Source organism: Periplaneta americana, chromosome 10 (genome assembly GCF_040183065.1).
Source record: "Periplaneta americana isolate PAMFEO1 chromosome 10, P.americana_PAMFEO1_priV1, whole genome shotgun sequence".
NCBI lineage: Eukaryota > Metazoa > Arthropoda > Insecta > Blattodea > Blattidae > Periplaneta > Periplaneta americana.
Window position 1 is genome coordinate 161,375,625 of NC_091126.1, and position 14,612 is coordinate 161,390,236.

General features: G+C 36.1%; 1 protein-coding gene across 4 annotated transcripts in view; it reads left to right on the top strand.

Annotated features, from left to right (window-relative positions):
- Positions 1-9,539, top strand: part of LOC138708117 (mucin-4-like) — a 203,161-nt gene extending 193,622 nt beyond the window's left edge. For 2 of the 4 annotated variants that reach the window (XM_069838321.1, XM_069838323.1), the window contains 3 exons: positions 902-2,582; positions 6,677-6,837; positions 8,916-9,539. In XM_069838321.1, coding sequence (XP_069694422.1) covers positions 902-2,582; positions 6,677-6,837; positions 8,916-9,241 — 2,168 coding nt within the window. In that variant the 3' untranslated portion in view covers positions 9,242-9,539. The remainder of the gene's footprint in view (positions 1-901; positions 2,583-6,676; positions 6,838-8,915) is intronic. The other 2 variants (XM_069838322.1, XM_069838324.1) reach the window with 2 other exon arrangements.
- Positions 9,540-14,612: the final 5,073 nt, after the last annotated feature.

Here is a 14,612-nt window from a genome sequence, read left to right on the forward strand (position 1 = left end):
TAATTATAAAATCAACTCTCGTTTACGAATACGAGTGGCTTTTTCAAAGTTCTAAAGTTTGCTTTGCCCCTTGACTGCTGTCAGAACTTGGATTTCAGGACCCTAATCGTACGTTACGAAAACGGAAAATTTAGTTTCGAGGACTGTACGGTAATATATCAACGACACAATTCGGACTTGTTTCTTGAAAGCAGCATTTCTTACTAATGGAAATGGAGTCGAGTTACGAGATAACGACGCTGAAGTAGTGCATGAATCGATCTATAGGCTTCTGAATCAGAGACAGTGAATACACCTTGCTTGATCAATAGCAGTGTTGATGTAGAGAAACAATTTTTGGACGTTAGTGAGATTATGAAGCATGTACGAGCAAGAGAACTAACTTCAAACAATGAGTGTAGTGACAGTGAGGGGTGAAAGTGAAAATAATGAGGAATGATTTGCTATTATTAACAGTGATGCTGAAGCTCTAATTAATACATCAGCTGCAGGTTAATTTTGAGCATAAATAGTTGATGCAAATAAAACTGTAGCCTATAAACTAGCCTCATCGACATTTTTAATAGAACATCGTCATAAGATAATGTACATTATTCGCGAGTCGAATACTGTAAACTGTTTTGTTTACTGTAATATAAAATTGCAAGTTTTTCCTCTTTTGTTATGTTTTTATATAGTTAATAATTGCAAAGCTCTTGATGTAATTAGAATAAAAAAATTAATTCTATTTGAAGTGTGAGGGTACACAAATGCATGCCATAAATTACAGTTAGATTGTGTGAACCTTCCTCCCAGAAACCAGATTATTACGTCCCTTCCATGTCCGTAAATGAGAGGTTTCACTCTATATTTCAAACTTTTGCCTATTCGAGCTCCACTAATTTATCTCATTTTACTGCAGGAATCTCTGGAGCCACAGACGCAAATCAGACGGCAACCGCACCAATCACTCAAAGACAGATCGCTGACAATCCCTCCAAGTTCCTGGACAGCACGTTTTCCGCTGACAGATTTCGGTCTCAGCTCAATGTTCGCCTCAAGCAACCAAATCTCAAGCCTAACAGGTCATTAGATAACATTTTTGATAGTGCAAGTGACAGAAAGCAACATAACACTTCTTTACCAATTATAGATACATCTGACACTAACGAAACAAAATTTTCTCCCCTGAAAATTTCATCAGATGATAAATCTGCATCAGAGAATTTGGCCAGTTCTGAAGATCTAGATATCGAACCACCCCAAAAAGCTATATCTTTTGCAGAAACTTCGCCCAAGCAAGTAGAGGAAGTGAAACCGGAATTTTCCGAAGCCAATAGTAATAAAGTCCAAGAACCAACAAATTCTTCGCTTCCAAAGGAAAACATTTGTTTGAAAATTGGGAATGTAATGGACAACCAGGCTTCTTCTGAAATCCAAGGAAATTATACTCCAAATATTTTCTCTAAGCTTCCAAATAGGAAATCCAAATGCCATAATGCTCAACTGATTAGTACAACAGATGATTCCACCGACTCTGTAGATGTGCATTCGGGACCCTCTCCTCATGTGCAGAGTAACCCCTTTGTGGGAACATTTCCAACTTCTTCTGGTAACTTACAATTTCCAAGTTATCCAACGAGACCGGTTTCACCAGCGCCAGTAAACCCATTCGTAACGAACATTTCGAATCATCCAAATCAATATCAAGACATCTGTTCTCTTCCTGAGCATACAATTCCACCTTACGCAACTAACTACCAACCTGACGCAGCAATACCGATTACACCGGAATATCAACAGAAAACAAACAACACGAGAGTATGTAGCCCCTACCCTCACATGAACACATCTAGTGCACTCAGCGCTCGACCCGGTAATATCGCAGTAATCGATGCAGGCACTGCCCCTATTACGGCAACTTCATCACAGATGCCAGTTTTTGCGAACAGTCCTTTAAATGTATCATTTCGACAACCAACTAATTCCGATTTCTTCCACGACCCTAAGGCTGTTGCACCACATTCAAACACTAATTTCCCAGGAAGTGGCGGACAACTTCCTAACGATGTGTCCTCATCTACTCTTCAATTGCCAGTTGCAACCTCATCTGGAAACTTACAATATTTCAAAATGCCAGCCGAACGCCTCGACACATTCCCAACTCAGACAGCTCCGTTACAACATTCTGGCGCTAGGGCCACTTCACCTCTTAATACTTCCAGTCACGACGATGTGACGGACAACACACTAGAGGTCCCTCGACCACAGCCCCCTAGTGGACCATCTTCCCCGTTACCAGCTCGAAAACATACGACGCAACAAAAACCAATCAGAAAATCTAGCATTCTCTCCCGTCAACAGAGCAAGTCTAGCGGCGACGAAGGACCCAACTTGAGTCCACCAACATCGCACAAGCACGTGGGAACGAATCCGACCCCAGCATCCCCAGCTAGTCGGAGGAAGATCTCAAGAAGAGTGAGCTGCACTAACTCTACAGGGAGTCTTCATAACGCGGAAGAAGCACCGACGGGGTCGTTAGGTTGGCCCACCGCAACCTCATCACCCAACACTAAGCACAGGACATCTGTCGCATACCACAGGTGGGTTTCTGTTTGTTATAGGTAATAAATATCAGTCACTGACAGAACTATTACCAAAAGAATCTACTGACAATAATAATAGTATCAATATGCAACTTAGTGTTTTCATTATTGTTTTTCACAGAAGGGGCAATTGCCTCATCCAGCTGCGATACTCCCATCTCTGTGCATGAAGATATGTTTAATATACAAGAAATTTCAAAGTATTTGTATACATTTTAAGTTAACTTTATTTCCACATTAGTAAAACAACACTGCTGTTTACGTTGTCTGAACTCTTAACTATAAAAAGAGTAAATATACAAGACGAAAAACCATTACAACTTGTGGAATATAATAATTCTTGACGTGAGAATCTCATAACAGTTCATGTTTAATGGATAAATATATTGACTCCAGAGTTTTACTCACTCAACTACTTTTAAATTGCAAAAGTTAAAGGATCAAGAAATAATCAGAAGATGTATGTTATAGAATGAACGAAGCAACTCAATGATAATTATTTGTCAAATCATGGAGAAAATACGAACGAAATCAACTCGTCAAGTTTAACAATTTGTGATTCAGCATCTAAGAAAGTGATGATACTTCGAATTCTGAGATGTTCGACAATGGCAAAATGCCAGCATTCTTGTTTGCATCAGATCCAGAAGAAAGATGTTTGGAAATATGACGTGAAAACTGTTGAAGTGTGCGAGTCACAACACATCTGCGCTTGCTGCTCAGAAGCTTCTGGGTCGCATGGAGGATATTTTAAAAACCGAAGGGACAACGTTAGGACTCACTGTATGTATTAGGCTGAAGTCATTCTCCGTAAGTGGAATCGTCTGATGCTAGACAAATATTTCTGGGAGTGATTAACGTGCAGCCAATAGAATATACTGTTCATACGCAACGAAAGAAACACATCATCAGCTTTGAATCAATGTTAAAACAATACTGGTTTGTTACACATGATCGTTTATAATAATCTACACCAAATAGCTTCTTTCGTATTCACACAATGACAGCAGTTACTACGTCGGAAGAAAGAATGTGACTAATGCATTAACAGTTAAGTAAGGTTTATTTTACTTTCAGCTTTCGCTTTTATGTTATTATTATGTTCATTGGCCATGGAAGTATTGTTAGCAATGATGATGGCATCAACTGTGTTATACATCGTGCAATTGAGTAATTTAAATTTTCGACGAAAAAATAATTTCTACGTATTTTGAGAAATATCATACTTGCCTTGTTCAATGGCTCGCAATGTGTCTGCTAAAATTGAACTCTAAGTGTTCACATACGCGTACTCCAAGAATTAAAATATATAACGCAACTAATTCTACGCCCAAATTACGAAATCTTCTCATCTGTGACTATGGTACTCTGGAAACAAAAACATCCAAAAACGACTCTGGTTTTCGAATATTTATCAAATTTTTATTTTATTGGATTATTTTACGACGCTGTATCAACATCTAGGTTATTTAGCGTCTGAATGATATGAAGGTCATAATGCCGGTGAAATGAGTCCGGGGTCCAGCACCGAAAGTTACCCAGCATTTGCTCGCATTGGGTTGAGGGGAAACCCAGAAAAAACCTCAACCAGGTAACTTGCCCCGACCGGGATTCGAACCCGGGCCACCTGGTTTCGCAGCCAGACGCGCTGACCGTTACTCCACAGGTGTGGACTTTTATCAAATTGAGGTGAAGCATTCGCCTAAGGCTTTCATAAAGAATAAATATCAGGAATATTTTGAAATGGTTCCCGTCACAGTCTGACAGTGATGAATATATCAGAAAACGGACGAAATGCAATCTGTTCCCTGTATCCTAGCACAACATTTTGTTTACAGAAGACTACTGAATATACAACACACATACGGGAACCTACAGCTTTCACCTCACTTTCAAGGTGTGTTTTTCAGAGTGATTTATGCTTATGTAATTTTGGACTTCCTGTCAAGCAATGTTTCATGATGTAATTAATAGTAGTAGAGTGAAGCAATCTCACTTGCAATAAATCATAGGTTTACTTACTTGGTGAAAAACAGCATAGCATGCAATTCATGCGAACGTCTAGGTGACTCATTTCATTTGTCAAAATATGTAGATATATCTATTCGACAACACAAAATATAAAAATTCACATTCTCCATCGTTTGACTACATGCAAATGATGTTGTAGGTTACTGAACAATGCCATATCAATCATTCAATTATTTAGTGTCGGTGTAACTGATGATAGCGAGATGGTCTTTTGGCAAGATAAGTCCGAGAATTCGCCATGGAACTACCTGATACTCACCTTACGATTGCAGAAAATATTTAGGAAAATAATTCCACTCAAATAATCTGCTCAAATGGGAGTCCAACTCACTACCATCTCATTTCCCATGCCCCGTTCATATCCCCAGACTATGCCAATAGCAAGATGTTAAATTGAGCAAAAATACAAGAACAACAAGAATGGAATTATCTAGATGGAAGAATTAAACTCCGCATGATTTTGAAGGAGATAAGATTAAGCTAGTTTTAACAGCTGCAGAATATGAAAACAACCTGCAGTTTCATGTAATGATTAATTTTCTAACATTTTACATCTCAAGTTACGTTTTGTTCTGCAAGGCATTCATGGACAAAACATCAACATATTTTAGAAGAGGATGAATGAATCAACCACATAAAATTGAAACAGTGTATCTGCAAGGCCTTGTGCAGCCTCAATTAACAGTATATATTTTCATTCAATGGACAATATGGGGATTGTAACTACAAACATCAAGACTTAAGTAAGTGGAATCACATGCAATAATCTCAATAACTGAATGCAGGAGAGTCAGCCAAGACTACCAGTCAACGATCAAGTTTAATTAACATTGTAGATATTGGAGTTACTGGACAGAAACATTTTATTACGTATTCAAGTATTAAAATGAAGCAGGATTGATAGTCCTGTTTTACACAATTACAAAAATTATCGCTCATTTACTAGCTATTTCATAAACCAGTACTCATAATAAATTGACGAAATTGCTGTAATTTATTCTCATACTGAAAAGCTAAATTTATTAACACCAACCACCACATGTAAGGATTATGTTGACATCTTTTCCAAATTCGGCATGAAATATAGTGACGAAAAATTTGTTCTCTTATCCCCAGGTGGAAATTTCTGAATTTGTGTTCAACGTCCGAAAACACCGATGTCAACTGGAGGCTGGATATTTAATTAATATCGAAGAACTTATAAATACAAAGTCGTTATTACATCAAAATTGTCAAGTTAGTTGGTTATACAGCATGTAGACCTATTCCGACTAAGAGCATGTTCTTGCAGCTGCAAAGTGTGAAGAAACCAAGCAGCATCTGGTGGTTATAAAACTTCTTTATCTCGTGAAGTTTTCTAGCCAAAAAAAATTAATTCTCTCGAAACGTTCAACAGCATCAGAACATTTTTTAAGAAGCCACAGCCTTCCATCATGTGAGATATACGGTGCTGGAAATGTTTGAACTCATCTTATGTGACTGAATTTCAAGAGAATTGGCACACATTTGGCGAGTGCTAAATAATTGGTTTATTAAACTCCTAAAAGAAGTAATTACGATTTAAACATATGAAACTGGATCGACGTTTCAGAGACATTCTCTGACATCCACGGTAGCCATGTGTGTAAAAGAATAGGATTAGAAGAAACATTAGAAGATATATTTGTATCACAGATTGAATACGATTGTGCATTCGGAGTCATTTTATACACAGTTCCAATTCTTTTTTGTAAAGATTCAATGAAATAATTCATTTCTATAGCTTTAAAATGTGAATTAATTACCAATTATGTAGCTAAGTGCACTGCAACGGAAGAATTTCAGAATGAGTGTTGCAACTGAGTGTAATTCTCCATATTTAACAAATAAAGTATGCCAAAAATGCTTCATTATTACATTAATTATTAACGATAGATTATAGGTTAAAACCTTCAAGAGTAGCATGGTTAACACCGTCATTATTGACATATCTACTACTGAGAGATATGATAACCGCGCCCATCTGCGGTTATGATTCTGGTTTTTGCTTGACTGTGTGGTGATGCGCAATTGTTCTGCAGGAAGACGAGCACCGGAGTCCCCGCCGCGGCCGGTGCGGATGCCCCTGGGAGTGGCCACACTAACGCCATCGACGTCAGCCGATCCTCAAGTTCAGGTCAGGATTCGCCGACAAAACCCGACAGGAGACGAAGAGTGTCGATTTACTTCAACAATAAGAAAGGTGACATTTTACAAAAAAAAATCTCCAGGTGACAGCAGTACGCCATCCAGACGCCGAAGAGTTGACAGAAAAATACAAAGGAACGTAAACTCAGGCACTATTGTTAACAGACTTTTCAGAGCTATATCCCGATTTTGGTAAATGCGCAAAACCAAACGAGGTCATACAAAAATGTTGCAAGCGTCCTCCGATTTCTTGTAAAGGAAAACACTTTCAGAAATTATCTGACATCACCGTTATTTTAACGGTCTAGAATGTATGACATTTTTTATTATCATTGGAGGATACAGAATAATTATTATAATGTGATCTCCCACGTGTTTCGAATTAAAACACTCGATGCTGCATACCCTTTTAAAAACTAATGAAATAATATTCTAGATATCTACGAATTGATTTCTATACAATTAAATTGCATTGAGACATTAAAAACATTAAGAATTTTACTTAATAAGCCTTAAAAAACAAAAAAGGCGAAAATTACAGATTAGCAAATAATTATTGTATTTAATAATATTGAAGAATGAACAATTTTCGCTTGCCTATGTGTTAGTTAATCACATAGAAGACATGGACGAAATCCGACGAGTATATGAAATGCAACGCATTGGGGATGATCCTATTCCAGCAATGTCCTTTTTATTTAGCTTATGTCATGAATTATATTTGTTTCTTAATTAAGTGACGATATAATTTTAGTATATTCTCATATCTTAAATGACGTCACCTATCACCTTATTAATGGGGTTAAAAATTAAATTGAAAAATCATTTAAAGAAATGAGCTTTTGAGTTGTGAAAAATTACTGTCATTAAATTCTCTCATTATGTGCGTATATGTACTTCTGCTATCTATACATTACATTGAAAGACAGTAACTGAATTCATTACGTTAGGGATATAGTATCAAATATAATGCATCTGTTATACTTAATCTTTCCATTTTGCGGAAATTGAAACAGAAGTCTTCGAGTAAATCGCAAATCGAGCTCGCTGTATGCGGAACCTAAACAGACAGAAATTTGTTTTCGGCAAATTATGGAATTTGTGGTTGTTGATGTGGCTGTATAAAAAGGTTCCTCTGAGTACAAGTACATCGGCATTTCTAGAATTGCCGTTCCTGATTCAGTGTCGCAGTGTAACAGTTGTTTAAATTGCATTTAAAATTTCATACCCTATGTATAAGTGACAATCCTTTCATATTGCTTAAAATAATTTCATGAAAGGAAAGGTTGTCAATTGGAAGTATACGCTCTTGGGGAACAAATAACGAACTTTATAGTAAAGTTATAATTAAGTTATACCTACTGTGAAAGTGTTTAAATTGAAGCGTCATAAATGAAACAAGACGTCTTCTATATCCAAAGAAAATTCCCTCATTCTTATGGCTCTTTGATTTCGAGCTTCCTCCCAAATTTCAGCAAAGTTCATTCCTTATATGTTTTCAAAAGTATTTCACAGTAATCAGACACTGTATATTAGTAGGATTGTGATACAGTACAACGGATTCCGCAAGATACTATGGAAGATGTTGACAGAGGAACTAGTATTACATTTATAATACTAGAATGGAGTATATGAATCTTAATTTATTTTCCCTCAAGTACCGCAAGAAAGGAGTGAGAAGATATAGGTAAAATAATTTAGGAAAAGTTAATGACAAAAATAATGTTCTTGGAACATAAATGGCCAGTGAAAAACACTGAATAAACATTCCTTGCATTATCGGAATAAGAAAATGAAGCTTGGGAAATGGCCTGATGTTAATTGCAGAGTTTAAAACATTTTTGTTAAAATGGTCAAAGATTCGTCAGTACCTCGACAAACTACGAGCTGGAAAATTTATCTTATACTATCACGAGGGAGAATATTACATTCGGACATAATACGTTTAAGTTAATCAAAATAAAAGTATACAAGTTGGAAATGACACAGCAGCAACTGACAAAATGTTACTTTGTAATTATTACTGTTTAATACTTAAATATGCATAGCATATCTAAATATAGTTCTAAGTAAATTACAAGTACTTCAGTTTCGAAAAATACTCATATACAAGAATCCAATTTCTTTTCACAGGTGCTGCCAAAAGGCGTGATTCTGTATTTGTTGCTAATGGTGGCAGCGGCGGGATTATAGCTCGCAGTCTGTCACTGGACCACTCACATCGTTACGGTGGATCGACGACAGACGTAGCCACCGGTCACTGCGCAGGCGCGGAGACTACTACGACTACATGCAGTGAGAGAGAGAGGACCAATAGTGCCAGCAGTAGAACCAGCAGCGCCACAGGAGGCCTCGGTGTGCGCAAGCACAGCGAGTGCAGCAATCGGGCGGGAAGTGCAAGTGCTAGCGACATCGGCAAGGTTCCGTGGTGCGGGTGCTGGGGCAATGGATGCATATGACATGATACAACGACAAATTACTGGCTCCCAGCTTAGATATATCGTCTTAATTATATGTATATATGTGAACTTCAATTTGCTGCACTTTGGAGTACATATTTCAATACAATTGCAGTATGCTGGACACACGTGTTCTTCAGGATTATTTTTTATTTGTATATAAAGAAACGGGAAAATATTTATTTAAAAACACTAAGTTACACAAGAAACAATTAACAGAGTTATCGTTCCTGCTTATTATACGTGATTATCTGTAAAATTGTAATGAGGTACAGCGAATGAAAAATATAAAGAAATTCCATAGTGAAAATAATTTTCAATGTAGGTTTTGAAGTAATTATGAGCATATTACAAGATATTTCGTCAACAAAGTCACTGAAAGAAACGTCTGACAAAATATTACGGACATGTGTAGTGGGTTAGGTATTGCAATGTTTGATTAAGTCCACCACTCATCTCACAGTGAGCGAATTAACAATGATGCTAAGTTGTAATCCTTATATTTCCCGGCCTTCATCATTCCTCTGCATTCATTTTGAAATGATCATATGAACTTCGAGTATCTTTATGCACTTTTACAAACGTTATAATTACAGCTGGTTCCAGCGTTTTTGGCGTGTGTTCTAGATATATAGTGCTCAGTTTGTGAGCATGTTGCTAGTGCAGCTGACAATGGTACAACTTCCTATACACGTCACATCAGCCATTTGCCAAACACAGTTGTCAGAATGACTGCGGCAAATGTAAAATAGAAACGTATTGATCCCATTACTTATTTCACACGCCAATAACGGTGACGCGTCCTGTAACTATCTCAAATTAAAAACAAAATACTTTCAAAATGGCATTATGTCAAATTTTGAATTAAGAGTTGAAGCTTCTCAATGAATCAAAGGAATATAATTAACCAGTAAATTATGAAATCAGTTTTGGGGTGTGTTTATTCAATTTTCCCATATATGTATTCCCCAGAATGTAATTTTCTTTTATAAGACTTCGGATAATTATTCAAATATTCATTGTTTTGCATGTTCTGTCTGTCCTCGGATAAGTCACACTTTATCTGTGCACGCATGCTACATTACTGCTTAAGCTGTTAGTAAAGAACGACTGCTTTAGTAATCTAAATTCCCCATATATCATACCTTCCACTACAATTCTAATATACCACATTCATAGAACTCGCTGTGGGAAGCTATGAATTTGTGAAATCTAATTTATTAATGCGCAGGAACAGATGATGTCCCCTTCCTTTATGTTTCATCTCTCCCACTATAGCAGTCTATCGGATCTATTTTATTGCGCGGAATACATAGATATGTACGAAATCATTAATGTATTCCTTCGCAAATAATGTTAATAGAGTATATTCTGCTGAGAATGGTACAACGTCCTATACACGTCACATCAGCCATTTGCCAAACACAGTTGTCAGACTGACTGCGGCAAATGTAAAATAGAAACGTAATGTTCCCATTACTTATTTCACACGCCAAAACGGTGACGCGGCATGTAACTATCTCAAATTAAAAAAAAAAAAATACTTTGAAAATTGGCATTATGTAAAATTTTGAATTAAGCGTTGAAGCTTCTCAGTGAATCAAATGAATATAAATAACCAGTAATTATGAAATCAGTTTTGGGGCGTCTTTATTCAATTTTCTCAAATTTTTATTCCTCCAGAATGTAATTTTCTTTTACAAGACTTCGGATAATTATTCAAATATTAATTATTTTGCATATTCTGTCTCTCCTCGTATACATGTCACACTTTATCTGTGCACGCATGCCACGTTAATGCTTAAGCTGTTAGAAAAGAACGACTGCTTTAGTAATCTAAAAGTCCCCATATATATCATACCTTACATTACAATTCTAATATACCACAATCATACAACTCGTTGTGGGAGACTATGTATTTGTGAAATCCAATTCATTAATGCGCAGGAACAGATGATGTCCCCTTCCTTTATGTTTAATCGCTCACACTATAGCAGTCTATCGGATCTATTTTATTGCGCGGAATACATAGATATGTACGAAATCATTCATGTATTCCTTCGCAAATAATGTTAATAGAGTATATTCTGCCTCTACATTTCATGTTTCGCTTTCGGCTGATACACTTAATCGCTTCACTCATCCATCTAAAAATTTGATTATATGTAATTTACACATATTTACTCTAATTCACGTAACATTATGTCAAATGTATTGTGCCCAATCACGTTCTAGTAGGTGTCTTTCTCTACAAAAATTTACAAGCCTCCCGTTTTTCAACGCAGTTAAAACTAAATGAGCATATAAGGTAAAAGGAGGAAAGTTCAAGATATTCAAATTGGTATAATACAGTATGATACAAATACAATAACAGAATTGTAAGTTGCGTACACTTGATCACGGGTACAAAATTAAAAAAAGTGAAGAGAGACATTGCCTTCTCCTACATCTTATGAGCTAAGAAGAGCTCACACATCACTTTCCATATCAATAAAATAACTCCTGTGCGCTCTATGTTGCAGTAGCTAGTTTATTGGGCCCTTAGTATTTCATAATTAATTTATGAAAGTAAAGCCTAGATTGTATGTGGACAATAACATTCAATATAACAAGAGACATTACCACAAATATTAATAAAAATCAACAAATCAATATAGAATAGCAGTAATATTCTACGACTGCCGTGGCGAGAACGTGACTCGCGAGACATTGTGGCTCGCAGTGATAGCTGTGCATTTCGCTTGCTTCTAACCTTCACCAACCCTCACCCTCTCACTCACTGGAGTCAAACTCTGTTCCATTTGTATTTGTCTCTGACCTGCGAGTGGCATATGTATCTCTCGAAACCATGTACGAAAGTTCCAAGTAGGATGGGAGGACGCATTTTTTTCTTTTTTTTTTTTTTTTTTTTTTTTTTTTTTTTTTTTTTGCTGTCAATATGATGAGAATATTAAATGTATGATTTGTTCACAAGTAATTCGAGGAAAACGGTTGTATAACATAAAACGGCATTATACTACATTTTACTGATGAAACATTGCAAGGTTAAGTGTTATTGTTGTTATCATCATCATCATCATCATCTTCATCTCTGTACGTCGAAACATTTTCAGCAGATGTACGAATAATGCGGTTAGCTCTTCAATTTGAACTCACTAATTTACTATGTGATGTTAAATGAAAGCTAGATGTAAGGAATTGACAAATGTTGAACTTTCAAATCTTTGCCAAAAAATTAAATATCCGAAGCTTCGTTCTTTCGCTTGCTCTGTTGAAGCCATGTTCGCTACAACTTACGTTTGTGGAAAATTATTTTCAACAATTAAAATAGTAAAAACCAAATTTAGTTCACGACTGACAGACAAATACCTTCGTGATCAACTACGACAGGCAGTAAGTGACATAATTCCTGATTTTGAAACTTTGTCGCAGAGACATTCTGAAGACAGTTAAGTTTAGGTTGTGATATTGTTCATTTATTGCTCATTTCTTTCTTCGTTACACGTACTAAACATTAGTTTGTAGCCTTGTACTGTATAACATTATAGTTAAGTGCTTGACGTAAGGAAAATGAAAATCCGTTAATAAGTCAGACAGTTGCTTCATTTCCCCTTCGGGTTTCCGCCTCCCTCCATAGGTGCTATGCACGTTGTAGGTTACACAGTTGCTCGGCGAACGATTACATTTTCGCCACCGCTGTTCTATAATAATGCAAATATCACAGTTCCTTTGTACATGATCGAACAAATGTCATCTCATATTCAAAGATTTAATCACATTCTTGCTCTTGTGCGCTTTATCTCAAGCAACTGTTCTATATCTCAAACAACTGGTCAACGCCCCTCATCGTGCTATTTTAGAAACCCCAAAATTGCAACCATGTAAAACATTTTGACAATTCATTTGAGCTGCGATAATCCTACAGATTTTTTTTAAATTCCTTTCCATTAAACAGGTTCATATTTTCACCAATCAGTTCGGCTATTCGACATAAATTCTTTACGCAGCTCTTTGCTATAGGAGAGTCAGAATGTTTTGCTGCTTTAATATCGTTAAATGTTTGTCTTCCAAATCGACCTGCAATTATTAAAAGTGTCTAAATAATAAGAGTATTGATTTCAAATTATTCCATTTAATCGAAAATGAAAAAATTATTATTATTATTATTATTATTATTATTATTATTATTATTATTATTATTATTATTAAATTCCATTGCCGACATAATTGAGAGAATTTATTTGGCACAATGAGTATGAAAAATTCGCTAAAACTTTATTTAAAATTATATTCAAGGCAACATGCGAATTTCTACTTGTAAATCAGAAACCTGAGTTCATTCCATGCTAAAGTCTAGTGGCTGGGCTGTGTGAGCTCTTTTCTGAAAAACATTATTTGTTAGGAATTGGACGTCTAAGTAATATTATACAACTATTTAAAATAACTTAAATAAAAGGGCCTCGTTAAGTAATTAACTGTCACGTGATTTCCCCCCTTTCTACGACCCTGCGACAAAACCACTTGGACGGACAGTAGATAGCATATCTGAGTAATTTTATCTTTTCGGATCGGGCAGAAGTGAAGATTGAATTTACAGTACGTAAGGTACTCTGTTATAGAGTAGGTACATATTTTTTTCAACATGAGTTACTTGTACGAAAGACGAAACTGGTAATTGGAATTAGGTACAGTAGTTTGTAGTGTGATAATATGCACAAAAAAACTGAAGCCTGTATCGAAATGAACGGCCACCATTTTCAAAAATGTGTTTAAATATCCATGTTATGATTATTTTTCAACTTAACTTCATTCTCTAAATTGTACGCTAATGTACTGTAGACAGTATAATGTACACTGAGTAGCCAGTAGCCTAATGAATTCGTCCGAATGGATAGCTCAGTTCGTGAGTAAAAACATTTGTTAATACAGTACTGTATTTTGATTAAACAAAAACCTATTGAAAATGATCAATCTCAAAATCGAAATATTTCCTAGTTTACGTTAATGGATGAACTACTTTTCTTCCTTCCTACACCTAGTAAAGTGTTTGTATTTTACGCCACTATCATCGAACTCCAGTCGTAGAAGGGGATAACAAACGGTGTTTCCGGTTCTCAACCGTTAATCCAAAGGTATAGCCATGTTAATATTGGAAATGATAGTAAAAATAAAATGATGTCCTTGTAGTATGTAGCTACTATTTAACTGTACAATGCGTACTTGATGGCAAGAAGTTAAGAAAAAAGAATAAAACTTAATCAACCGCAGAATAGTCTGCAGTATCTTTGGATACGGACGTATAGGTCGCGCCAGGGATTTTGGCAGATGGATTTTCTTAATGTGAACTGGAGAGCAAGTTCCTCACCGCTGC